At 38.8% G+C, this 27,933-nt stretch overlaps 4 protein-coding genes across 7 annotated transcripts; 2 read left to right on the top strand and 2 right to left on the bottom strand.

Moving 5' to 3' along the window:
• Positions 1–62: 62 nt before the first annotated feature.
• On the top strand, positions 63–7,743 carry LOC138877867 (uncharacterized). Its single transcript, XM_070157513.1, has 10 exons — positions 63–161; positions 798–878; positions 4,025–4,208; positions 4,265–4,741; positions 4,943–5,031; positions 5,102–5,275; positions 5,809–5,979; positions 6,325–6,510; positions 6,628–6,900; positions 6,982–7,743. The coding sequence occupies exons 1-10, from the start codon at positions 63–65 to the stop codon at positions 7,741–7,743; spliced, it is 2,496 nt and encodes an 831-aa protein (XP_070013614.1).
• Positions 7,744–8,971: 1,228 nt separating this feature from the next.
• Positions 8,972–13,675, top strand: LOC104249824 (polyprenal reductase 2). 4 transcript variants are annotated; one of them, XM_070172065.1, is made up of 7 exons: positions 8,972–9,201; positions 9,330–9,487; positions 9,983–10,329; positions 11,092–11,326; positions 12,986–13,084; positions 13,187–13,258; positions 13,390–13,675. In XM_070172065.1, the coding sequence occupies exons 2-7, from the start codon at positions 9,332–9,334 to the stop codon at positions 13,492–13,494; spliced, it is 1,014 nt and encodes a 337-aa protein (XP_070028166.1). In that variant the 5' UTR covers positions 8,972–9,201; positions 9,330–9,331; the 3' UTR covers positions 13,495–13,675. The 4 variants fall into 4 exon arrangements, with proteins under 4 accessions (XP_070028166.1, XP_009804624.1, XP_009804623.1 ...); XM_009806322.2 differs by having other exon boundaries at positions 9,013–9,163; XM_009806321.2 differs by having other exon boundaries at positions 9,083–9,236.
• A 441-nt stretch (positions 13,676–14,116) lies between these two features.
• Positions 14,117–18,232, bottom strand: LOC104249826 (NADP-dependent D-sorbitol-6-phosphate dehydrogenase-like). Its single transcript, XM_070157509.1, has 6 exons — positions 17,961–18,232; positions 17,495–17,547; positions 16,220–16,298; positions 15,482–15,614; positions 14,772–14,991; positions 14,117–14,647 (listed from the first exon to the last, which is right to left on the bottom strand). The coding sequence occupies exons 1-6, from the start codon at positions 18,166–18,168 to the stop codon at positions 14,417–14,419; spliced, it is 924 nt and encodes a 307-aa protein (XP_070013610.1). The 5' UTR covers positions 18,169–18,232; the 3' UTR covers positions 14,117–14,416.
• Positions 18,233–24,664: 6,432 nt separating this feature from the next.
• Positions 24,665–27,570, bottom strand: LOC104249827 (arginine decarboxylase). Its single transcript, XM_009806325.2, has one exon. It carries the CDS (start codon positions 27,106–27,108, stop codon positions 24,943–24,945), a length of 2,166 nt encoding a protein of 721 aa, XP_009804627.1. The 5' UTR covers positions 27,109–27,570; the 3' UTR covers positions 24,665–24,942.
• Between the last annotated feature and the right edge of the window lie 363 nt (positions 27,571–27,933).

Below are 27,933 nucleotides of genomic sequence, written 5' to 3'. Positions count from 1 at the left end.
CATTGGAGATGTTGCAGGAGCAACCTCCAACAGCTCAAACTGAGCCAGAGTAGGAGCAGGAGATGGAGAGGGCACCGAAGAGAAGGAGAGTGATCCCACAGACGGCTGATGCAGTGATAGAGCTGGAGGACTCGCAGGCAGGTTCCTCTAGCCAGCCTCAGGTCTTAGAGCAACCATAGGTCCCAGTGCAGGCACAGGTTACAGAGGTCGAGTCATAGGTTTCCGAGCAGTCCCAGGACCCAGGGACCCAGGCTCATGATCCCATGCAGACCCAGGACCAATAGGAGTTTTCCTTACTCTCTATCTTTTCTTGAGCTATTTTTGGTTAGTTAGTATTGAGGAGAATGCTAGCTTTCATTTGAGGGGGTAGCCCTATTTTGATGACATTAGGCTGTAAATATGATACTATTTTCTTTTTATTATGCTTTTTTCACTTTTGGTATGTATATAATTTTACTAGTTTATTTCACTTTTCGTATTTTGCAACCTTGGTCTGTATATAAAGTTACTTTCTGATGTATATATTCATTCCCTCTTATGTATATTCGTCTAAATCCCCTATTGTATATATTTATTTTACTTTCCGCATTTTCTTTCATAGCTCCTTACTTCATTTTTGTAGCTTCTTATTTTGATTTTGAGTTTTGCGTTCAATAAACCTTTGATTTTCTTAATGCCACGGTTCTTTCCAAAAGTGAAATTTGTGTGAACCGGGTGGCTCTTCCCAATGATGGATGGCATGAAAACCTTCTTAAGGGTTTGAGTCTGTTTTCTTTTAGCTTTTGTGTAAATAATAGCTAATGAGTAATAGTGCCTCAAGCAAAGCTTCACTTTGGCCTAACATATTTGCCTTTGATCTTATGGTCAAAAACAAATTGGTTTGTATATGATGGTGATAGTTGTGACCTTGAGACTCTTGTGTTGGCCGATAATCATCAAGTGGTTTTTTGGGACCATTTGTGTTTCTCAAATCTTAGCTAAGGTTGTTGTGGGCCCCCGACTCTGTCTCTTTAGCAATCCTATAGCTTGAGTGGTGAGAATTTGAATTGCAAGTCCAAGTCCTGTGCCATTAGTCTAGAACTTACCCTGAATGTTTGTCTAGGCAAAATCCTAAGTGTAGTTTGACTTGAGAAGTGATTATAGAATCTCCTTAATCCAAATGATATCTTGAAAATATCCATAGCCTACCAATCATAATATCCCTAGTCAACCCCTTTGAGCCATAGCCCTTTTTTGTTCAAAGACCATGATACAAGCCTTTACCCGTTCTAAAAAGACCCTCTTTTAGCACTCGATCTTTCCTTAGCACAAGGTAAAAGCATAAGTTTGGGGGGAGAGACGAGGAATGCAATAAAGTAGTAAACCTTTTTCTTTCAAAGACCATGATATAAGCCATTACCCGTTCTAAAAAGACCCTCTTTTGGCACCCGATCTTTCCTTAGCACAAGGCAAAAGCATAAGTTTGGGGGGAGAGACGAGGAATGCAACAAAGTGGTAAAAGGTACAAAAATGAAAAAAAGGAAAGGCAGAAAAGAAAAAGAAAGAAAATCAAAAAGTCAAAAAAAAATGAACAATGTAAAAAAAGTAAAGGGAACCAATAAAAGTAAAAAGATGAAAGGCGTGAAAAGATTAGAAAGGAGAAAACGGTTTGAAATGAACAAGAAAGAGTGATAGTGTGTCTCTCTAACCCCTAAGAAAGAAGTAAATAACTCAAAAAATCAAGAGAATGTGTGCCAAAATGAAGCAAATGAAGTGGTTAAAGGAAGATGAAACCTACTTAGATCAAATATTTCCCATCCTGAACCAAAAGCCTTCACATATCTCCACAAAAGCCCTATATGATCTTGAGTTGAATGAAGCTTACATTAGTGGGGATTCACATAAGGGGCAACTTATGGTACTTAGAGCCGGACTTGTGACCTTTCTTTGAGAGAGATGAGTGTGTTTTTCACAATCCTCGTTCTGAGTGCTACAACCTAAAAGTGAGGTTTGCTTATGGAGAGTTGAGGAGTATGAGTTTGGGTTCCTCAATGACCAACGTAGTAGAAAGAGTTTCCTTGATGAGTTGAGTCAACTCTTGATGCTCTTGTGTCGCACTAAAACCATGGTACATAAAAGGTTGAATGTTGCTAATGATTCATTTGATTTGAAGGCAATTGTTAGTCCCAATTGATGCTAGGTGAGGTCACTTTAGGCCAGCTGAATTTTCTTGGTTTTATTTTTAAGGAGGTGAGAATTACTTTGTTTGCTTGAGGACAAGCAAAAGCTTAAGTTTAGGGGAGTTAATAACTAGGGATTCTAGTCTATTTTATACTCCTTTTTGCTTGAGTTTTGGACTAAAAATATATACAAGTAATCTCGAAAGCTTACATGTTGTGCTTGTTTGCAGCATTTGGTAAAAAAAGTAACAAGTAGTCAAAACCAGCTCAAAGAGGAGTGAAACCTGCACAAGTATCAAGAACAAGTCAAGGCACTACTGTAGCATAAAATCCACTGCACTTGTAACAGACCCACCACGGCCGCAGTCCATTTAGTGCGGTCCGCGGTGGAACAATCAGAGAGATGCACTTTTGGAAGCTCAAGCACTGCGGTCCGCGGTAGATTCTTCGCGGCCGTAGTAGCCTCTTCGCGGCCGCAATCCATTTTATGCGGTCCGCGGAGAGGGGATTCAGAAATCTAGGAGTTTTGATGATCGGAAGCCATTGTGGTCCGCGGTCCATTTTGTGCGAACCCTAGTGAAGCCACCGCGACCGCGGTGCATTTTATACGGTCCGCGGTGGCAAGATTTAGAGACTGAGCAATGGAGCTAAAAAGCCTCACCGTGGTTGTGGTACCTTCGTCGGGGGTATTTTTGTCCAGAAAATTTGGTCTTGTATAAATACTTCTTTTTCACATTTTTAGGGTATCTTTATCTTAGCAGAGCACGTGAACGGCGGGTTTAAGCTATTTTGAGTAATTTTGTAGCTAGTTTAACATTGAATCTTCTAATCTTAGCTTGTAATTATATTTTATGGGTTATTCTTCATCTTAATATCTGATTTGTTCCCTTATTATGAGTAGCTAGACCCATTAGCTAGGGTTGTGGCTCATCCCTAGTGTGGGTATTTGATGGGTCTTATATTTTAAAGCTTAGATATTTATGGGTAGTTGATATTTGGACTGATTTGTATTTTTCATGTTGAATTAGTGGTTGCAAACACTAATTTGTGCCTATTTGACTTAGGATCTTCTTGAGAAAGAGAGCTTGAGTCTAGAAAAATCAGTCCAACAAGGAATTGGGGAGTATTCAAGAGATTGATAGCCCCAATTAAAGGGTTAAACCTAGAAATAGTAATATCCGACTTGAGCGTATATTGCTTGCACAATTTTGACACCCAATTAGTCTTGAGAAAGTCAATTAGGGCAAAGTCACTCAAGCTACCGAGAGGTATAGAGTGAGTAGTTTTGTGCATTGGCTATATCACAATCCCCAACATAACAACTTTGCCTTAGGTTTTAGAACCCGTCAAGTATTCACCTAGGAGTAAACCACTTCCCTAGTGCCTCTTTAACCATTTAGAAAACCTTACAAGTATTCATACTTAGTTTAATTTCGCATATCATTAGCATAAAATTAGAAGTAACAAACAAACAAATATGATTGGAAGTGTAATTAAAATCACTACACACTGCTAGTTTAGATAGGAATCTAAATCCCAAACATTCTAGCTCCTTGTAGATTCGATACCGACCTTTTGGGGTAAAAGCTGCATCGACCGCTCTTGCCACTCCGTAGTTATATAGAATTGGACTCGATCAGGACATAGTGGAAGAATTTAACAAGATAAGCCAAATAAGGTCTGCTGATGAATTCCTAGGCAAGTTTGAGGACATGAAGGCTCAAATGTTGGTAAGGAATCCTCATTTGGATGAGTCACACTTTATATCTTGTTTCATTGGTGCGTTAAAGGAAGAGATTAGGTTTTGGGTGAAATTGTTCAAACCTTCAACTCTAAGGTTTGTTGTATAACAAGCTAGACTGTAGGAGAAGGCAATAGAAGCTGCTCAAACGAAGAAGAAGGGCATTCCAAAGCCCTCATTTGTGGCTAGAAGCTTTGTTAACATAAGGGCACCTGCTGCAGCTGCAGTAAAACCAAACTCTTTCAGGCTTAGTCCTGAAGTTTATGAATGCAGGAAAAGCAACCATTTTTGTTATAGGTGTGGTGAATGTAAGAAGAAGAAGAACATTGTAAGAAGAAGCAGTTGAATTGCATGACATGAGCAGCAAAACCACTTCCTGAGAGTGTTGAGATAGAAGAAGAACAACCATGTACATACTTGATTATTGAAGGAGAGCTGGAGCAAGAAGTCATTGTAGCTATGTGCATGAATGTTCTAACAGGTGACAATAGAGGAGTCAACACCATATTAGTTAGAAGTACCATAAGGAACAGGAAACTAACATTGCTAATTGATTCTGGCATCACTCATTGTTTCATTGATGTTATCACAGTCAAAGAGATAGGATACCAAGCTAGGCATTGCCCACACGTGAGAATGACAGTGGCTGATGGGAATTATGTCATGTGCACTTCTATTTGCATAGGATATCAGTGGAAAATGCAAGGTAGACCCTTTCAGGAAGACTTACTAATCATTCCACTTAAAGGCTGTGACATGGTGATAGGTAATGATTGGAAGAAGAAGCATAATCCCACTAATTTTGACCATGAAAAGATGTGTGTTACCATTGGCAAGAAAGGTAACAAACTAGTATTGTAGGGTATCTTTGAGGAAGGTAAACTGAATATGATTTCAAGTGGAACACTGGGGAAGATGCTGAAGAAAGGCCAAGCTCTAATAGCTCATCTGTTCATGATGAATTCCTTGGTGATAGAAGGTCAGGAACCAGTAGGAGAAGCCATTTAAGAGGTGTTACACCTATATCCTGATGTGTTTGCAGAACCTAAATCTCTGCCTTCTGTCAGGACCTTAGATCACACCATTCCTTTGAAACCTGGAGCAATTGCCAGTCAGTCTGAGGCCTTACAGGTACAACTATTATCAGAAGGATGAGTTAGAGAGACAAGTTAAAGAGATGCTCACCAATGGCATAATTCAGCATAGTCAATCACCATTCTCATCACCAACACTGCTTGTCAAAAAGAAGTATAGAACCTGGAGGTTTTATGTAGATTATAGGGGATTGAATGACATCACAGTGAAGGATAAGTATCCTATACCTATTGTGGATTACATCCTAGATGAGCTGAGTGGATCTGTGATCTTTTCCAAGGTTGATTTGAGAGCTGGTTATCACCAGATCAGAATGAAGTTAGAAGATATATACAAGACAACTTTCAAAACTCATATTAGGCTATTATGAATTCAAGGTGATGCCATTTGGATTAACAAATGCACTAGCTACCTTTCAAGCTCTGACGAACCAGGTTTTTCAACATTTCCTTACAAAGTTTGTTTTGGTCTTCTTTGATGATATCCTTATCTACAGTCTATCTGAGAAGGATCATGTGACGCACCTAATTGCTATATTTGATACCCTAAGGAAATACTCCTTATTTTCTAAATGGTCTAAATGCTCAAATTGGTCAATCTAAGGTTGAGTACTTAGGACATATCATAACTGCAGAAGGAGTATCTACTGATCCTTCTAAAATACAAGCTATGGTCGATTGGCCTAGACCAAACTCATCGAGGGAATTGAGGGGATTCTTAGGGTTGACTTGGTACTATAGAAAGTGTGTTGCTAACTATGGAGTTATTTGTAGACCTTTGACTGACTTGCTTAAGAATGATGCTTTTAAATAGAATGAAGAAACTAACTTAGCCTTTACAACCCTTAAGAGAACTACGTCTTCTACACCAGTGTTGGCCTTACCTGACTACACTAAGGAGTTCATAGTTGAGACAGATGCTAGTCAAAGTGGCATTGGGGCTGTCCTAATGCAAAAAGGTAGACCAGTAGCCTATTTTAGCAAGGTTTTGGCTCAAAAGCACACAGGTAAGTCAATCTATGAGAAGGAGTATATGGCCTTGTTGAATGCAATGGACAAATGGAGGCACTATTTACAGTACAAGCATTTTGTAGTCAAAACTGACCACCACAACTTAAAATACCTTCTGGAACAAAGAGTTACTTCTGTTATACAATAGAAGGGACTGACCAAATTGCTTCGGTTAGATTATGAAGTGCAGTACAAAAAGAGGGCTAAAAATAGGGTAGTTGATGCCCTTTCTAGGCAACCGGAAAGATTAGAATACAACACAAGCCAATTCCAAGGAACATTATAGGTAATCAGTGTCTCGATTCCTTCTTGGATGCAGGAGATAGCACACAGTTATGAAGGAGACACTAAAGCTACAGAATTGATCAGTCAGGCAGCAATGACTCTACAAGGACCTAACATCTGGCACTATACTTCCAGCATACTCAGAAGAAAAGAAAAGATCTACATTTGTACTAGTGGTGGTCTCAAAACTCAGTTGATCTCCATATTCCATGACTCTCTTGTAAGAGGACATTTAGGACAACTTGGGACTCTAAAGAGGTTATCACTAATGTTCTATTGGCCTAGGATGAAATAGATGGTAATTGACTTTGTGGCTTGCTGTGATATTTGTCTTAAGAATAAGGATGACAACACGACATATCCTGGACTATTGCCGCCTCTTCCCATTCCAAACCAATCTTGGAGCCACATTAGTATGGACTTCAGAGAAGGTTTGCCAAAGTCCAAGAACAAAGAAGTGATCCTTGTAGTGGTTGATAGAATGACCAAGTATGCACATTTCATAGCCTTTTCACATTCTTATACAACAACAACAATAGCTGATGTGTTCTGGAAGAAAATACACTGCTTACATGGCACTCCTGAGTCCATTGTAACTGACAAAGATAAGGTATTTCTAAGCAATTTTTGGCAGTCCTTATTCAAGCTCTTGGGAACTCAATTACACTACAACATTGCTTACCACCCTTAGAGTGATAGTCAAACTGAAAGGGTTAATAAGTGTTTAGAGAATTATCTCAGGTGCATGACTGCTAGTAGACCAATACAATGGAAGCAGTGGCTTACTGTTGAGTGGTGGTATAATACCAACTTCCATACCAGCCTGCAATGTACTCCTTTTGAGGCCTTGTATGGTTACTCACCCCCTCAGCTATCCCTAGGGCCCTTATTGGAGACAATGGTGCAAGCAACTGAAGATACAATGATGAGAAGACAACAAATGCAACAGTTGTTGAAAGACAACCTCACTAAAGCTCAGGAGAGAATGAAATACTATGCTGATAAAAGAAGATCAGATAGAGAGTTCCAAGTGGGAGATATGGTCTATTTGAAACTACAACCTTATAGGCAAACCTCCCTTGCATTGAGAAGAAACTTAAAGTTGCGTTCTAAATATTATGGACCCTATAAGATTCTTGCCAGAATTGATAGTTTTGCTTACAAATTAGATCTTTCCCCTGAATTTAAGGTCCACCCTATGTTTCATGTCTCTCTACTCAAGAAAAAGATAGGTGATAGAGTGGTAGTGCAGACCACTCTGCCTATCACCGGTAAAGATGGTCAGTTCTTGGTAAAGCCAGTTGCTATTCTGCAAAGGCAATTGATAAAGATGAACAATGCTGTTGTGGTTAGAGTGCTGGTACAATGGTCCAATCTACCTCTGAAAGATACCACATGGGAAGATTATCAGTTCATCAAAGCTAAATTTCCAAACTTCGGCTCTAATCCTTGAGGACAAGGATCCTTTGAAGAGGTGGGGGTATGTAATGATCCAATAATCATTACAAGATCAGTGTTGCCGTCGAGGTTCGATGAGAAGAAGCTGAAGATAAGCAGTAACAGAATCGTTGAAGGAGAATACCAGAAATTCAAATTAATGGCTAGGATTAATTTTGAATTAATGAGCTACAAGGGCTAGGATCGTGCCACGTCAGCTGAGGTTGTTATAACTACCTTCAATAGAAAGAGGAAGGTAACGATTCCCAGGTCATTCCTCTCTTTCTCTCTTTCCTCACTCGATCTCTACTTCTACTCTTCTCTCTCTGACTATTTCTTCTTCTTCTTCTTCTTCTTCTTCTTCTTCTTCTTCTTCTTCTTCTTCTTCTTCTTCTTCTTCTTCTTCTTCTTCTTTCTGCAGATCTTATCCAGCTATGGAGTTCAGCTATAGTAGATAGTTATTTTAAGTTTGGCTATTATAGTTCAACTTCTTTCTTTTATTTATCTTTCATTTATATATAAACAGAAAATTCTCTTAATTTCGCAGTTTAGTTGTTTAATTTCTTTGGTTCTTATTGAGATTATTATAATGACACCAATGGTGATTCGTTTATTTGCTGACAAGGCAACTTTTTTCGGTGAGAAGGAATTGCCGGGCAATTAACGAGGATCCAGGGTTAATCTTAGTTCCGGATGAATTTGTTTTTGCCAAAGTTGGTGAGATGGTAATTTAGTAACAAAGAAAACGTAATTTCGGCGGGTGTTGTCTCTTTTTTTAGCCGAAATTCTTCTGTTTCCGGTTACTGTTTCTTCCTTATCTCTCTCCAAAATTTGTCTTTTTTGTTTTCTGACGTGGCTTTTTAATGTTGGTCATATTTTCTGCATACCTTAAGTGGTACTCACACGTTGGACTTAGTTTAGGATTGTAAAATATGTGTTCAATTGACACAGATTAAGTATAAATAAAGTATTCAATAGGTACAAACATTAGTTTAAGTGTCTAAATGAAAAATTAGGACAAATTTAAGGTGCTATATGTATTCAGCCTAGTTGCAAAGAAGAAGATGATGATGTGGATATATGCATTTGACATGGATCTGATGTGTTATCCATGTCAGGGGAAGTGAGACACACACATAAGGAGGGGTTTAAACTATTTATTTTGATATAGTACAAGAGTTCCAATGAAGTTCTGTAAAATTGAGGGATCAAGATGACAAACCAGAACAAGGATAGGAGGTTACTAGGCTATTCTGCCAAAATAGAACAGTGAATTCAATTCACTACAGTTCGCAGCGCGCACTCGATTTCGACACCGAGAAGCAAAAAAGCAATGGAACCTTCACTTCATCTTCAAGTTTTCTTCAATTTCGAGACAGACGCATAGCATATCCAATTCCTCACGTCACTGAATCAACAACCCAACTATTTATACGGTCTCTCTCTCTGTTCCCATCCTTACCCCGTGAGCTCAGTAAAGTTTGCATCTTTAATACTCCTTCTATTGTGGTAAAAGTATTTTTTTTTTAAATCTGCAGAAATCAGAGAACCCCATTTGTGAATTTGAACTAAAATTGATAGTTCCCTTTTTCTTTTTTGTAGAAATGGAGTTAGGGCTGGTCACCCTGCTAAGAGCTGCATGGATTGCTGCAACTTTGCCAATTGTTATTGCTTTGATTCCTTCCTCAAAGCTTAGGTCTTTTCAACAGTTCTTGTTGGGTTTTGCTAAGCGTGGCAAGATTATGCAGTCTTCCTCAAATGTAAGTATGCCATTCGAAAACTTGTTTCTTGTGCTCGGATCCAGGATTTTAATTTGATCGGTTCAACTTTTAAATTTTCAGCACTTAAACCATGACACACTTGAAATAATAGGCTCAAAATGTAATCTTATTTTCCGCATATATGTCTAGACTCTGTGTCGAAAATGGAGAGACCCGTTGTTTACATGCTCCATCCGCCATTGTTCTTGCGTGTTCGTGTTCTTACTATGAGCCAACGTCATTCGACATTACCAAAATATTTTAGCACTCATAGTTCAATTGATCAATAATTTATTTCTAAACTGATCAATGTGCATTGTTGGGTCGTCGTGCAGTTTTGAGGTGAGAAATCAAATAAATCAAGCTAAGAAAACATTAGTAGTGCTGATAAGATATTGAGACTTCAGAATTTGATAGTTTTTCTGTGTTGTATGATCCGAGGTCAGCTGACTTTATTGACCTGTCACTCCCTTTGGCTTGTTTGTTCAATTGCAGAAACTCTCTGTTCCACAGAAACTCTTCATTCACTTCTATGTTTTAGCTTTTGTTTGGACAACACTTCTGTTAGCTGCAACGTGGCTTTATGCGTATAGTACAACGCCAAAGATCTCAGAACCATTGCTTTTTTCTAGTATTACTAGCCACTTGACTGGAGGATCACGTATCTTCTCTTTACAAGGATCCCATACATCAAAGGAACATAGAAGCAAGATTGGTTTATCAGTCTTTCTGCTTTTATTAATGGAAGCTCAAATACTTCGACGCCTCTTTGAGTCAATATACGTGTTTAAATATAGTCCTTATGCCAGGATGCACATTTTCGGCTATCTCACAGGTTTATTGTAAGTTGGCATCTTACTATGTTTCTTTTTCTAGTAACATATTTCCATATTTCTTGTTGTGTTTTATTAGCTGGGTAAGTAAACATAGTTTACCATAATCAATGTAGACTGTCTAAGGTTAGAGCGGACTCCTGTTGTTCTGTGTATTTGTTGTTCTCTTTTTTGTGTGTTATTCTTTTTTCTTTGACAGGAACTTCAATATTCGCCACCCTTTCTATTATTATGTCGATCAGAACTTCATTGGCCTGATACACATTAAGAAATAGTAAAATGGTCTTATCATTTAGATACTACCTTTTTACACTTGCTTAAACTGAAACAACGATCGGATCATGAGTTATTCAGGGGAGAAATAAGCTGATTCTTTTATCAAGGTGCCCCTTCCTGTTTACATTAATGTTAAGTCTCATAATTGAAGTGACATAGCAAGATCATGGTGCCATCATTCACTAGTGCTAGTGAATTAGGTATCCATCCTTTTTCGGATCTTAACTTCGTCATCTCTATTTAGACTTTAGAGTTTCCAACTAGGCTTTACTTTTGCTAAAAGGCATCTTATTTGTAATTTTGTATAGTAAATTATCTGAAATGATTCACATTTTGTAGAAATCTTAGTCCCTATTTCCTGTTTGGTGACAACATTAGTAAATTCTCTTTTAGTACCTGACTTTTTGTAGTTTCGATAACACATACAATCCAAGATATCCAATGGACAAAAACGCTTTCTGAATTTTGCTTTTTTATTTTTATTTTGTATTCAAGCTTCTATACAGCAGCTCCCCTCTCTCTTTGCTGCAACTATGCTAGAGAGGTGTACAAGTTCGGGTTGAGTTTGATTCAAGAGTTTATTGTTAAAGGAAAAGATAGGATGCTAGCAACTGAGGTTGATTGGTGGAGATTTTTGAATCCTCTCGTGCAACTAAGATGGTACACATGGATTGGTGCAGCGATTTTCTGTTGGGGTTGGATTCATCAATGCCGGTGTCATGCAATTCTTGTAAGTGCCATGTACTATTGATTAAAGATTCAGATTTGTGTTTGAAGTTGGGACTCTTTTAGCCACTTGGTTAATTTGTCACGTGCTTATCCTTGTGGTTAATCTCTCCTATATGGGAAATTCTTAGTTGCCTTATTATCTTGTGGAAGAAAAAACACCTTTGAGCTTTTTCATGAAAAACCTAACAAAGGTTCTAGTCTAAAGGAAATCGCTAAAAGCACTGATCACATTTTTGGTGACAAAATTGCTTTCAGTCTCTGAGCCCTCCGTTCATGTTGACTTGAGTTCTCCCTCCCTCATCAATTTCGAGTACAGTCCATTCCACGTCACAATCACACTTTATTCCTGCTATGTGAATTATACGAAGATAGAGCTATAACAGCTGAAAAATACTATTTTGTTCCTAGAATTGAACTTAAAACATGTAGTAATAAGTGTGGCATATTGGGGGTAGCTATGTCCCGATTGAGTTGAAGCAAAAGCACTTCTGATTTTTATGTTAAATGTTAACAACAACAACAACTACCCAGTAAAATCCCACAAAGTGGGGTCTGGGGAGGGTAATGTGTACGCAGACCTTACCCCTACCCTGATAGGGCAGAGAGGCTGTTTCCGATAGACCCTCGGTGCAGAAAAAAGAAAAAGAGAAGGAGAAGGAGACAATTCATTAGTAACTCCAGTAGAAACCATAATAGTATCAAAAGCATAACAACCAAAAGAAGCATAACATTTATGTTAAATGTTAACTGGCTTTTATTTGTTTCCATGTGATTTTTTTGGGGGGCTACACACCAATAAAAAAATGATAAACGAAAATCTCTATCTATTTATCATAGGTTCTACGTGCAATAATAGACAAAACTAGGCACGCCAATAGTGTCATGCTTGTAAAGATTGTAGCAAGGTCGGAATATGGATTGACATTTAGCGATTTCGTAGGTTTTAAATGTGAATATGTGCGCATGGGAAATGGATCTCACCGCCACTAAGATAGACCGTTAGTTAGATTTTTTTTTTCATATGGTAGATTAGCAGATAAGGGGTTCCGAATTCTGACAACTGTAGCTGCTCTAGATATTATTACTGGGGTGTGGTTTGACCTTGTAGTTGATTCTCATTAAGATATTGTAAATACAAGGATAAACAGATGTTGAGGCTGATTGGCAGCATAAGATTATAGTACAATGGTTGAATCAATAGCCTGTGAAGGTGAATAACCAAGCTTATACACTTTTGTTAATGTATGTAAATAAATCTGATACACTGGACTGTAGATGCAGTTCCATTAATGAACTGAAGCAAATTGAAGTGAGAGGTTGAAACTGATCTTACTTAAACTTACGGTGGTGCAAAGTATTCATTACAACAAAAGTACAGGTGCTAATGTTGTTTGGCTAACTTCTTTATCTGTTGCTTCATTCTGTTGTTTTTTACTCATATTCTGTTGGTTCTTAAAATTTTCTCATATGATTTACCCTGTTAAAATAAAGGTATTTCTCTTTCAACTTGACAGCTGATTCTTTTACGTTATGTTTGTGTCGGTTATTGAGGTGTAGTTTTTGTTGTATGCTTGTGTCAGTTATTCCATTAATGTTGACCGTAGAATTCTTTGGGTGTAGCTTCATCTTTGTGGTATAACACCTTTACTTTGCCAATCAGGGGTCATTGAGGGAGAACAGAGAACACAGTGATGATTATGTAGTCCCTGATGGTGATTGGTTTCAATATGTTTCATCTCCTCACTATTTGGCTGAGATTGTAACTTCTCTTTCTCTTACTAATGTTTTGTATATTTCACGTTACCGACCTTTGTCAAGATCTAAATTACACGTTTCTTTTTGCTTTTTACTCGTACTGAAGGTTATATATGCTGGCTTCGTGGTTGCTAGTGGATGTTCAGACCTTACGATATGCCTACTCTGGGGATTTGTGGTACGACTCTGTTCATAGTCTTGAGAAGCACCCTCCACTTTCCCACCCTATTTGCTTCCTTGCCCATGTTCACTTTTTCATGTGATGTTTACTTGTTTTCTGCAACGTGATGTGTCGTGTTGCAATTCCAGGTGGCAAATCTTGTTTTAGCAGCAGCTGAAACACATAGATGGTATCTGCATAAGTTTGACAACTATCCTAGGAATCGTTTTGCTATTTTCCCATTTGTTTATTAATATGCTTTATGTCCAAGTTCTGCTATATTGTTTCTTTGAGCGTAACTGTGACTGTATATAGATGTGAATTGTTCTTGGGTTAGCTGGTAGAAGCTGCATTCTGGCCATTGACAGATCTATGGATCAAAAACTTAGCCAACCTTTTTAGTGAGTCAATCGGAGCAAATGTGGTTTTCCCTTTTGGGTTTTTCCTACAGCTTCCCTATCATGCAACATAAATAATTGAAGATTGTGGATGTTGCAGCAGAAGTTACATGAATAAGATCAGATTGTCATCAAGGTTACTCGGATCATCAAAAACATCGTACTTGTGTTGGATTCTTAGAAAATGCAAGTCATATCTCAGTCAATATTAAACATAACTTAGTTTTCAACAAGCAAACCCTCCTAATCTTAAAATTTATGCAATGGCGAATCCAATCTCTGCACCTATGTTGGATACTTGCACCTGTATCCGAGCAACAGACAGTCAATTATGATCACTTGATCTGAAAATTGCTTATTATTGGACTTGTGTTACTAACGTATCTCATTCAAATGATAAACTCCACGTAAATTTCATTAGACAACATTAATGCTATTATGTAAGCGGAGGAATTTTGAGTCTGTTTAACTCAACAGAGAGTTTTAATCGCCTTTAGATTGGAGATGCGTTTCACCGAGAAAGAGGGCATCTGCTCTCCCAGAAATTCGACCACCAGGACTATCCCATCATCCTTGATACAAGTTTGAAATAAAGAAACATAAGATACACTACCTTTCCAGACCCCACCCCACTTGTTACACTGGTTTGTTGTTGTTCTAAGATACAATCCAACTAATACCTAACATCATCTCACTTTGCCAAGTTCAAATCGGATGCTGGTCTAAGAAGCTCGGTCCCTTTTCCTGGTCCCCAACGAGACATCAAACACGAAGCTGTTTAGGCATACAGATCTATGCCCCAGAACTTTGCAGGTTGATTGGTCCTATACTTGCGGTCCAAACTTTTGAGGAGGTCCATGTCTTCTTTGGTGAGCTCGAAGTCAAGAACGTTGAAATTCTCCTGCAGTCTCTCCAGTTTTGATGATTTAGGAATCACAACTGTGTTTCGCTGGATGCCCCAGCGCAGAACAACCTGGGCCACAGTCTTCTTATATTTCTCAGCTAGACCCTGATGCAATAAATAGCAAACATAACTTGAGTTACAACAAACCAGTAATATGAATCAAATTTTTGCAAAACTTTCACAGGAACAGTTCACAAATTATAGAAAATATAAGAGCACGAGGTTTTACTTTTAGAGCTGGATCCTCCAGGCATGATACTGAACCAAACCATTCAGTATTAGCGGCAGCACCACCAAGAGGTGTGTGGGCTGTAACACAGATGCCATGCTTTTGGCAGAATTTGACAAGAGATTCACGCTGGAAATAAGGATGAGTCTCGATTTGATTCACAGCAGGCTTCACTTTGGAATATGCTAAGCAATCCCGGGTAAGGAAAATGTCATAGTTGCTGCACATCAATTTCCGTTATAAGATTAAGAATAAAGCCTAGTCAATTAAAAAAGCAGTTAAACTTGATTTATCAAGTAGCATACTCTTCTATGCAAGGATGCACCACATTTGAAAGTAAGCCTGTAAAGTAGTAGGTCGAAGAGCTGATTTCACAACAAGTGCATACTGAATTCAAAATTCAAAGAAATGATGCTCATTTCAAGCACTACGGAGTACGGACCAATTAAGTATGTGTTTTGCAGTCTGAATACACATTGCACATGGAACCATCAGAACAATGCCTATATACATATTATTTACAGAAACATGTTATATCATAATGCATTTATAAAATAAGTTAGAGAATTAATAGGAACTACGCAAAATACGAGGAATAAACTTCCAGTTAAACACTCGAGCCTCTCTTTAATGCCTTACTTCAGCTACTAATTATCAGTAGCATGAAAGCTTGAATAAAGGGGAGCATAGATTTTTAAGCTGTAGTATACCTGATCCCTATGCTGCGAACCAAGCCGAGGGAGACTAAATTTTCCATTGCATGCCAAGTAGTCTCCAATGATATGGTAGTGTCGATATCCAGAACACCATCCTCACCCAGTGCACTAGCTGTTGTACCAACTCCTACATGCATGTAAAGCAACAGAACTTAGCCATTTCAAAAGTACACAAAGTTCTTGCTTTCAAGCAAACTCGAGCAACTATTTTACAGCACATTGATCACTAACTATTTCATGCGATGTGATTGTACTAAATATCAAAGAAAGTATGATCTTGCTGACTAGTTAATTCAGGTTTTCAGTGGCATCAATATTTGGACATCGGAAAAGTTTATGCATAGGTATTCAGCCAAAAGATCATTATGCGAAGTATGATCTTGCTGACTAGTTAATTCAGGTTTTCAGTGGCATCAATATTTGGACATCGGAAAAGTTTATGCATAGGTATTCAGCCAAAAGATCATTATGCGTCAGTTGATATCAGCAGGCTAGTTGTCCGAAACAGGTGTTTTTGTGATACCATTGTTATGTTCAACAGTCTTCAGTATAAATGTGCACTTGAAACAATAGTCAGGATATAAAGAATAAAGATGAAATTGGTAAAATGTCCTATCAGCTATGAGTTCTGGCCTCTCTCACTCTTAATCACAACCCCAAACAAACAGAAACATGGAATAAATACACTAAAGTCTGAAGAAAGTTGAAGGAAAAAAAGGCTAGCAGTGTCACCTGTATGTCTTGTGGCTACTGGGAAGAGAAAAAGGGGCCAAGCCCTGCACCATACCATGCTTCCCCATAAAGATGGCCGCTGAAAACATCTCGGCCATGCAATTGGAGAAGGTAGTCAACAGACATGAACCTCAGGGTCAGGCTACCCTTCGCAGCAACAATCAGCCATCATGTCATCGGCCTCAAAAGACTGGTGACGCTCATCATCGTGTGAAGACTTGTCAGCCATGCCACAAGGACAAGTCGGATCACTCATCAAAGCCGGGACCCTCGCAGCCATTACATGTCCCTCAGAGACCATGGGAAAGTGTTTCCCTCAGATTCATCACGGGATTGCCCCAAGTCGGCAATCTTGCATCCATCATGGTTGTCATAGATCAATTTTCAGACTATGCAACTTTCATAGCAGCCCCGCAAAACATCTCAGCAGAAGATACAGCTCGACTCTTCTTCTCGCACATTGTCAAACATTGGGGCCTGCCCAAAAACATTGTTAGTAGGCGCGACTCACGCTTCACTAGCAACTTTTGGACCCATCTCTTCAGGTGCTTTGGGTCAACATTGAGTCACAACACAGACATCCATCCACCATCGGATGGCCAGACAGACCGGTTCGATGACATGCTGGAGGAATATCTCCGCAACTTCGCAACCGGATCACAGAAGCATTGGGTGAAGCTCCTGGATGCTGCTCAACTGTGTTTCAATTCTCAAAAGAGCCATCATACAAACAAAAGCCCTTTTGAAATTGTTACCGGACAACAACCGCTTCTCCCGCAAACGGTGAATGCATCAACCATGCCGAAATCTCCTCGAGCTGCCAACTTCTCGAGCGAATGGGAGCGCAACATGGAGATAGTGCGGAGCTATCTCATCAGGGCCCAAGAGCGGGCAAAGATGCTGCCATCGGACTTAGTTTTACCTTGTAATAATCTAAGTCCTTTTCATTGTAATCATAGGCTAGTTTTCATCATTTTCATTTCAGTGTGCTTCTACAGCTTTATTAGGCTAGTCTTGTAATGTTGGTTTATTTTTTTTAAGCATTATTAAGGGGGACCAAACAATCAAACATTTCAAGCAATCATTTTCTGGTGTCTCTCCCCCTCGACACCGCATCATTGTAATCAGCATTTTCATTCATCAATAAAATCATCATCATCATTCAAAACCCAATTCTCTCTCAGCTTCCGTAATTTGCTCACGACATTGGTTTTCCCGCACGACATTGGTTTTCCCGCACGGCACTGACAATCTAGTCTAGCATGCGGCGAGGACCTCATTGGCGGACAGCAACCGCACTGACATCGGTTGCTTAGCCTTACGTTGCCCTTCCAAAGAACATCAGGAAATTCATTCATAGTGCTTCCCTTAGCAGCTGATACACTTATTTTCGATTATATTTGTTGTTTAGTGCTGCTTGATTCAATAGAGAACTCGTGGGCAATGAGACGCAAGCCTTAGTGCCTTGCCTTACACTGAACCGCAACTTAAGCAACGCGAAGCTCTCTTAGAAATTCTGAATTTGCAACGCCAAACATATATCTTTTAACTACAATTTTTTAACTATATATATAATTCAATACCAGCTGCTCAAAGGGTGCGTGCCTTCTAATAGGAAACAAAAGCTTCTATATCAAAATCATTCAGGGAGGGGAAGTAGAATTGTTTTAAAGGATAAATAACACTAGAAAGTACATATCCAGAACTAACCGTGTGTAAAAATCTGGAAATCACATTCAGCTAGTAATCCAAATGAGGGGCGGGGCTTTTTTGTATCTATCAACAGCGAAAAGAGAAAGAGAAGAGAGTGTGTTACCAGCACAATCAAAGTGACGGTAGCCAATTTTGATGGCGTTAATGATAAGATCTTTTATATCTTTGCCTTCCATTCGCCAAACACCGAGTCCGACTATCGGCATCTTGAAACCGCTGTTGAGTGTAATCGCCATTTCTGCAGATTTTTCAATTTCTTTGGGACTTGATTGCTTGGAACTTGTGTGAATCTGTAATAATTGAGGTTTTGCTTCGACTTATATTGATGGGCCGAACATGTGGGCTGGGCTCCCAAATGTTTATAAACTTAGCATGCTGTCCCAACCAGTCCAATCGCGGGGAAGTGCACCATTAACCACTAATTAGAAATGTCTTTACTCTTTAGGCACTGTTTAAAATATAATTACTCTTTAATTAGTGCTTAATAAATTTTTATCCGTCCGGACAAAAATACCTCTGTGCTAGATATGGGTACTGTGTAAATATTAAGGACATGGTGTCCTAAATCTTTTGTTGTTAAAATATAATAACTTTTGTTGTTAAACTTTAGGACCTCATGTCCTTAACTTCATATGTGCGGTGTAAATGTTAAGGACATGGTGTTCTTAACTTCATATGTAAAGTGTAAATGTTAAAGACATAGTGTCCTTAACTTTATGAGTATGTGCAAGTATTAAAGACATGGTGTCCTTAACTTCATGAATGCTGTGTAAATATTAAGGACAAAATATCCTGTATTTGCACCTTCCGTTGTTAAACTTTAGGACATCATGTCCTTAACTTCATATGTGTTGTGTGAATGTTAAGGACATGGCGTCCTTAACTTCATGTTTGCAGTGTAAATGTTAAAGACATCATGTCCTTAATATTTATACAACACTCGTGAAGAAAGGATGAAAACGTCTTTTGTATTAATTTTAATAGAGTAGTGACTATTTTTGCTCATAAAAACGTCTTTTGTATTATTTTTATCCATTAAAAATACTGGATAAAAACTGAATACCATGTTAAAAGTGGCTATCCCGCGCCATTTCTACTCCAATCGTCTGTTTTGAACAGTTAACCTAAATACCTATCCATCCAACCGCTTAAACTTAAAATAGTCGATGGATATACAATATATAATTAATTCAGGTATAATATGTGTATAATTGCATGATATTATTGTATAATTATATGCACATACTAAAAAAAGTAAACAATGAATCTACCTATTTATGTAAAGATCGCGTCGTGTCCCAGTTCATGCTTTTCTGTAAAAAGTTTACATTATAAGTGTAATTTAATCTGCTATAAAATTGAGAAAATAATCTGCTGCTAAATTGATGGGAAAAAAATTCTGCTATAAAATTTTATTTGTTTTATTATTTTTTAGATTACTAATTCATTTGTTATGAATCATTACACGTAATTATCTTTCAAGTAGTAACTAATAGCTTACAAATTTTATATAATTCGTACAGTAGAAGTTAAAGTTTGAGAATGAGGCGTGATAGTTATTGTTGTTGTGTGAAAGTTAAAGCCTTTCCACCATGGCCTACCAACCAAAAAAACACAGCTCTTTTTCTGTTGCAAAGGCCACAATGTTCATATCATATTCTAAACAATTGCACCATCGCCCATCTAATGCCTAAGATCTCTTCGCCTTAACTCAGACATTTCGGATTCAATTCCTAAAAATGGAAATATCATGATAAAAAGACATATTCAGATTAATCGAATAAGTGATTTTCGAATGCCGAATACATGAGGAAAAAAAAGAAATTCTAAACATGGCGCTCACCTAACCCCTACAATCCAAAGAGCCACATCTTCTGCCATCACTAGTAAGGTACAAAGAGTTTTTGTAGCTAGGGGTGGATCCAGAGTGCTGATTATGGGTTCGGCTGAACTTAGTAATTTTAGTTCAGATTCTATATTTATCTTAAAAAATTCATTGAATATATGTAAATTATTAATATAGAAAATAACACGTCTCGAGCCCATAAGCTTAAAATTCATGCTCTGCCTCTGTTTGCAGCAATAGCTTAGGTGCTTCTTCCACCACCCAAATCAACAAAGAAATATAGTACACTTTTTGTGTGAAAAATACAATCACACATGTTTCATGTTATTCTATGCAAACTAAGTTAACCAAACATTGAATACCTATCCATAAGGAGTATATCTTGAAAGATGTGGTGAACCATAAACCCCAAATGAAATTGAGGATATTGGTCTGTCATCGTTCTTGATAACAGCCTTAAAAGAGTTCAGAGCTACCAAATCTAAGTCCAAAAAAATATCCTTACAAGAAAGCAATTGCAAATATGAGAAGTAGAAGAAAACAAGAAAGAATATAAAACACAATAAGGATTCTTCAACTATAGAAAAAATCTTCCCTTTTCTTTCTCTTTTTGCTGATAAAATATCACGACCCGGATTTTCCACCTTCGGGAGTCGTGATGGCACCTACTACTGAAAACTAGGCAAGCCACCAACTAAACTATTTACCGTATTTCCATTGTTAATCCGATAACAGTTTAGAACCAACACTTAGATAACAACAGAATTGAATAAGCGGAAGACTGCATTGTAAAGTTTTAATAATACTGCTAATATCAATCCCCAACAAATCTTCCCAAGACTGGTGTCACAACTTCACAGGTTGTCTAGGAGTACTACAAATAAAAGTCTACAAGCAATAAATACAACACTGTCTCTGGAAATACAAATAGTAGATAGAAGGAGGGCCAAGGCCTGCGAACGCCTGCAGGACTACCTCGGGTCGCCTGATGAACAAGAAGCAGTAATCTCACTGCGGTCCGAAGTCTATAGCACTGGGATCTACACAAAAGAGTGCAGAGTGTAGTATCAACACAACTGACTCCATGTGCTGGTAAGTGCCTAGCCTAACATTGGCGAGGTAGTGACGAGGCTAGGACCAGACCACCAAATAAACCTGTGCAGTTAAATCACATACAGCGGAAAAGAAGAACAGTAATGTGCAATTAAGTATGGGAGGGGGTAACATGCTGCGGGGACATCGAATAATAATAGAAGACAACAAATAAATATGAGGATCACCACAGTTCAATTGAAAATAGGAAAGGGAGATCATGCTGCGGGGTACAACAGGTATCAACACGAAACCAACAATTAAATGTAGAGAAATCGTAACTCAGTTATCGATAAAAATCAGGAAAACAAAGACAAGTGCACGACATCACCCTTCGTGCTTTACACTCTTCCTCACCCAAGCAACAAACACAAGGTAAATAGGGTAAGGGAATCTATAACATTGAAATAAAATCAAGTAACAACAGAAAATCAGTAAATAAATGTAAAGGACAACATAACTCAATTATTAGCAAGAATCAGGAAAAAAATCAAGGACAAGTGCACGGCATCACCCTTCGTTCTTTTACTCTTGTCCTCACCATAAGAATCAATATAAACTGCATGACATCACCCTTCGTACTTTTACTCTCATCCTCACCATAAAATCAATATAATCGGCACGAAATTGTACATTGTGCGGCACGACATCACCCTTCATGATTTACACTCTTCCTCACAAAATCATACACGGCATTATCTTTCGTGCTTTAACACTCTTCCTCACCCAAACAACAATCACAAGAAATAAGGGCAAGGAAATAAATGAAATCACAATAACATTCCGGCAAGGGAAACAATATCAAAACAATAACATCCCGGCAAGGGAGACAATATCATGATTATCTCTCTTCTTTCTTCTTTCACATTTACTTCACAACTCGATTCACAACTTGAGTCAATGCTCTATAATGTTCAACAATTCTATTCTTAACTTAAGCCAATGCTCTAAAATGTTCAACAATTCAATTCTCAACTTGAGCCCACGCTCGACCATGTTCAATTAACAATAATACTTCCACAAGTTATATTCCTCAATAGAAATTATCATATAGAGCATGAACAATACGAAACGGAGTCACATTAATCATAGTATAAGACTCACGAGTATACTTGATACCAACGTATAGATACTCGTTACCATGGCTATACGTCGTACTCAACAAATAACACATAGCAAATAGGACACAACTCCTAATACCTCAAACTAAGGTTAGACCAAACACTTACCTCGTTTTGCAACCAATTCAAAATTTCAACAAGCCTTTGCCTCGCGAATTTGTGCCCGAAATTCTCAAATATAGTCATAAACAATTCAAAATACTCAACATGAATCGTAGGAACTAATTCTATATGAATTTACAAATTTTCGGGATTAAAATTCGAAATTTAGCTCAAAAATTGCCCGTAGGGCCCACGTCTCGGAATCTGATGAAATTCATAAAATCCGATAACCATCTATTCCGATACGAGTTCAACCATACCAAAATTATCAAATTCCGACAACAACTCGACCTCCAAATCTTAATTTTTTATTTTTGAAAAGTTTTGCAAAAATTCCAATTTCTTCCATTTAAATCCGAATTAAACGATGAATATTGATGTAGATTCATGAAATGTAATCACTTCCGGATATAGAACATTTACCCAAGTCGAAATCGTGAAAAAAAACCTTTAGAATCGCCCAAATTCGTGCTTGAGTGACTAAAAATGGGAAATATTTCAGACTTTTCGGTTTATGAACTGTTCAGTGCGATTTTACTAGCGCGGTCGCGCTCAGGCCGCGCTCACAAGGCAGAAACTTTCGAATATGCGCGGCCGCCACGCACCTGGGAGCGTATCTGATATAGGTCTAGTGAAATGGTCATAACTTTCAGTATGCACCTCCAAATTACAAACAGTTTGATGCTTTGGAAACTAGACTCAAAGAGCTTTAATTGGATAGGTTGTGCATCACATAACTCCTTATATTTAAGTAGATATGCTCGTCCAAAGTGAGGTCTTGTGCGTACTCATTTGCAACTTTAGTCTATTATGAAATTTTCCAACTTGGCTTAGACTTAGAATTTTCCTTAGACCCTATATATCTTCTAATATGCCTCGTACACCTATTATCATATCCAATTGGTATCCATCATATTAATAGTCCTCGAATGAGAAGTAGAGTCGACCCCCAAACTCTTAGCATAACTTATCTCTTTTCTCACACATCTCTACCTCCCAAATTTTTACTAACTCCCAAATTTTCCAAAAATTTTGTCAACCTTTGTAACTAGGCCTATCCACCTGTCAGAGAATCCCAAAAACCAATCCTAACAATACATACACAATCCAATCAACGTAACACCACACGAAAATAATTCTAATAGTGACCTCATAAGCAATATATTGCTAGAAAAGAAACGTCATTCACATCAACTATTTAGGTGATACTTAACTCATAGCAGGTAAGTTCTCGACATTTTCATAAAATAAGAAATAAATATTTAAATTAAAGATGATATTTTTTGGGTCATCACATAAAAAGATTCAACCTTTTCAATAGAACCTCATTCACTTCACCCAAAAATACTAGGACTATACAAAAACAACACTAAAAATTTGTTATCGTCATTCCAAAGCAATCGTTGTGGACATACGGGGCAATACGTAACAAATCAAAAGCCACTACAAAACTGTGTTTTGAAAGACTTTATAGACAAAATCACATGATCCGTGCGTGGCCTACCAGACCGAAAAGCTCATCTCTTTTTCTGTTTCAAAGCCACAATATTCGTATCAAATCTAAATCATGACAGCATCAGAGTGTTATGGAATAACGAGATTCTTTCACTTTTAGTCCTGAGAGTTGGATTTTAACCAAATCTCATGGTTCGAGTCCTAAGAATGGATAAACTCGAGAGCTATTTTCTGCGAATCCAAGGTTGCTCGAACCATAAAATTTTGGAAAACAGAAAAAAAATTCTAAACTAGGGAGCTAGGTGTTTAACCAAAAATTGTGTACTTCGGTCCAAGCTTATTTTTAGAAGTACTCGGGATACTAATAATCAAGAAATTCTATATTTTCTCAGTGATAAGAAAAGAAATTAGAATATGAAATAACAAAATAATCAATAGAAAGCAAAAGAAAGTAATTGTATTCCAATAATAATCAGAACGTGTCTTTACAAGTGAAATCTTCTTCCCTTATATAGGAATCTATAAGTTGATACGTTATAATTGACAATCGTAACTGTTCATGAAGATTCTATAACGTCTGATCATTCATGCACATTAATTTACGATTCACAAATCTTCCTTCTTTGCTGCCTTGATTCATTCTATCGGTGTCTCTTCATATAGCAATTCAGACTCGAGCGATCATACCTCTTTTATCTCGCGGGTGATTTGCTCGTACCTATTACGACTTGTGCCTCTTTTAATGCATCTCTCCCGCTGTCGCTTTCTTAGTGATCCACGTGTCTTGCCACGTCAGTCACATATATGAATCCACCTGTAATATTTATTTTCACCAATACACTAGCTACTTCAATATTATGCAACCTCACCTACCCCTAATGCTAGCCCCTTGAACTCTAGCATCAGTGTATCCCATTAGACTTGACTTTCTACAAAAAGTGCCCCCAAAGTCTCCCAAATCATTTTGGCACTACTATTACATTAACGAATCTGAGCAACAAACTAGTCTTAATTCTCAGAATCACCACCTAACCATAAGCTGCCATCCTAGGAGGTGTTTCAATTTTCATTTCAATTTGGGTATTTTTCTTTTAAAGAGAGAATAACAAACACTCATACTAAAACAAACTGCATTAAAAAGGGCAGGAGATTACATAGGAAGAGGCCGAATCATACATCAAATTGATTCGGTCATGTCCACACTCTTCCCCTTTAAACTACAATAACAGAAAGCTGCAACAGACCACAGGGAAAAATCCCTGCTTTCTATTCCATCTTTTAATTCACCAACGAAACAAGAAACTAAACAAAGAAAAACATCACCAACTAAGGGTATTATTCAAAAACAGACAACCTCGACGACAAACTAAGACTGGAGATGCTACGAGAACACTTCAAGCAGTGCAATAGGACCAAATCTCATCCTCCCCTGTAGCAGAATCTGCTGCATTCTCATCACTGTAATAGTAATTATAGCCACCATTGTTATCAGTAGCAGCAGTGAAGCGGCAAGATGAAGGCGCCACAAGGTAAGGCATGTTATGGAAGGACTGAGCTACGCTGCTGGCCAAAGATTCAACAGCCAGCCCTTTGTCATCTTCTTGTTCCAAGAATTCCTCCGCACGGTGCTTGAGAGTCTCGAACATGAGCTCGGGCTCGTGCTGCATCGCTCGGAGCACATCAGCGCAAGACGGGCCAGGGACGGAGCGAGTCATGGCAAAGCTGTGAGCGCTATCGCTCTGCACCACGCGCACGACACTTGGTCCACCAAACAGGTTGTGGAGTCCTCCGAGCGCCTCCTCATAAGCCCCACCCAAAAACATCCCCAGATAATAACCACCACCATCGCCATTACTTCCCAATTCATGTAGCGGCAAGCTTGATTCGCCACCAATGAACTTATCAACCTTCCCATCACTGTCACAAGTTAAGTCCGATAATATTCCCCTCACTGCAGGCTTTTCATCTAAGCGGTGAATTGGAACAATCGGAAACAATTGACCAAAGGCCCAAAAATCAGGAATTGAAGTGAAAATTGACAGATTCACATGGTAAGTGCGGACAGGATCAGCAGCCCCCATAGCCTTTGATACAAAGTCACAGATGCTATCAACAGCAGCAAGATGTTCAATACCCAAGGACCCTTCTTTAAACTGCTCCACACATCTCTGTTTCAACTGATCAGAGTAAAGTACACATGTCTCATACTCTCCACGAACTGCAGCAGCAGATAAATTGCGGTAATCAGCAAGGGCATCTTCGTTGAGCGTCTCCGCCATGGATTGGAGGCCACCAGAAGACAGATGTGAAGAAGAAACATGAGTACTAGAAGCAGACACGGCTTCGAAAATCAGAATTGAGTGATGAGAAACAATTGCCCTGCCACTTTCGCTGCAGATCACTGGGTGTTTCACACCCTTACGGTCGCATACATATTGAACCGCCTGAACAACTGCGGAGGCATATTCTTGAATGCCATAGCCAACAGAGACATCAGAATCGCATGATTTAGTACCATCATAATCAATTCCAAGCCCACCTCCAATATCAATGAACTTCATACCCGCTCCAAGACGGACTAATTCACAATAAATCTGAGCGGCCTCACCAACTCCATCAGCTAGCAACCCCGTAGAAGGGATCTGAGATCCAATGTGAAAATGCAGCAACTGAAGGCAATCCAGCATTCCGGATTCTTCTAGCTTCTTCACCACACGAACAATTTGGGTCGTTGTAAGCCCAAACTTACCTTTTTCTCCAGAAGTGGATCCAAAATGGCCTGAATGCTTGGTCCTGAGCTTAGCCCGAAGTCCAATTACAGGCCGAACAGCCATCTTATGGCTTATATCAATCACAAGGTCAAGCTCCTCCTCTTGTTCAAGCACAATTACAGTGTTTAACATGAGCTTTCTTGCAACCAAAGCAAGCGAAATGTACTCAGCGTCCTTGAAACCATTGCAAACGAGAAGGCCCTCAGCACTGCCCTTGCAGAGACAGCTCATGGCTAACAGGAGCTCGGGTTTAGACCCGGCTTCCAACCCGAACCGGAATGGCGACCCGAATTTCACGATATCTTCCACCACGAACCTGTCTTGATTGCATTTCACGGGATAAACACCTTGGTAGTGGGCCCCATAGCCCTGGGAATGAACCGCGAGATCAAAAGCCGATTGCAGAGATTCCAACCGGTTTTTCAACACATCAGGGAAGCGAACAACAAGAGGCAGCTGAAGCCCAAGCCCACCAGAATTTTTCGGGTCGGAGGCCTTTTTCACGACCTTGAGAAGGTCAATTTCCTGGTGAGGGAGAGTGTCCGTACCGTGTGGTCGGACGGAGATATCTCCATTAGAGTTAACAGAGAAATAAGGAGCTCCCCACCCATCGACCCCGTATAAAGCAGACGACAAATCCGGAGACCAATGGGAAGCAGCGGCAGAATTTGTCGGAGGTACGCCGGAGGCAAAGAACTCCGGCGCGGGAAGAGAGCTATCCCGAGAGAAGGCATAGCTGAGAGGAGGGGAAACAACAGCAGCATCTACACAACAACCTAGGGCCGGCATCTCTTCTTCTGTTTAAAAAATCAATGAATACAGAAAATTAACCTAAATTAAGGGTTTGTTTTGTACAGATTTAATGATGTTTTTGCCCAATAGTTGTAATAGATGGGGGCTATTAAAACCCGCCGAGGCCGAGGCCCCGGCTACCCCCTCAAAAGAAGCAAAAAAGGAACTGAATCAAAAGATAATCACCCTCTAACACACTCTTACACGATCCAAAAATCCCCACCCTGACTTCAGAAGAAGCTAAGTTTTTGGTTTAAACAGAGAATTTAAGGTTATAGGTATTAAAGACAAAACAAATCTAAAATTCGAACAAGAAAAACACCATACAGATATTGATTTCAGAAGAGGAAACGGAGAAGATGAGGAAAAATAGGACGGAAACCTAACGGAAGGGTTTCTGTTATGGGAATTGAGAAGAGAACGTGAAACTAACAACTGTGTAGTGAGCGAGATTTGCATGAGAGGTGACGACGCTTTATATAGGAGGGAAATGCGTGGCTGGGCCGTGGACCCCAGTTTTAGCCCAATTAAATATCTTTACTTTTCTCTTTTTTTTTTATTTAATTATTTTCATGGTAATAACCAGAAAATAAAATTCTAGAAGTTAATTTTCATCTTTGGTGGGCTAAGAGATTCTCTCGGGCCGTGGATAGACAGCGGAGGATTGCCGCGTGGCAAAATCGGTATTTTATATCACTAACTAATGTAGCGTCATTACGAGAAGATAAGGTAAGCGTGTTAGGTATGAAATAATCGCGAGAATTTGAGGATATATTGGTAGTTATTTAATAAAGTACTCTACTTTGTAGCTTATGTAATGTT

The sequence above is a fragment of the Nicotiana sylvestris genome, chromosome 1, assembly GCF_000393655.2.
Source record: "Nicotiana sylvestris chromosome 1, ASM39365v2, whole genome shotgun sequence".
In the NCBI taxonomy this organism is placed as follows: Eukaryota; Viridiplantae; Streptophyta; class Magnoliopsida; order Solanales; family Solanaceae; genus Nicotiana; species Nicotiana sylvestris.
The sequence above is the reverse complement of the archived record's forward strand: the minus strand, read 5'-3'. Positions and strand labels throughout refer to the sequence as shown.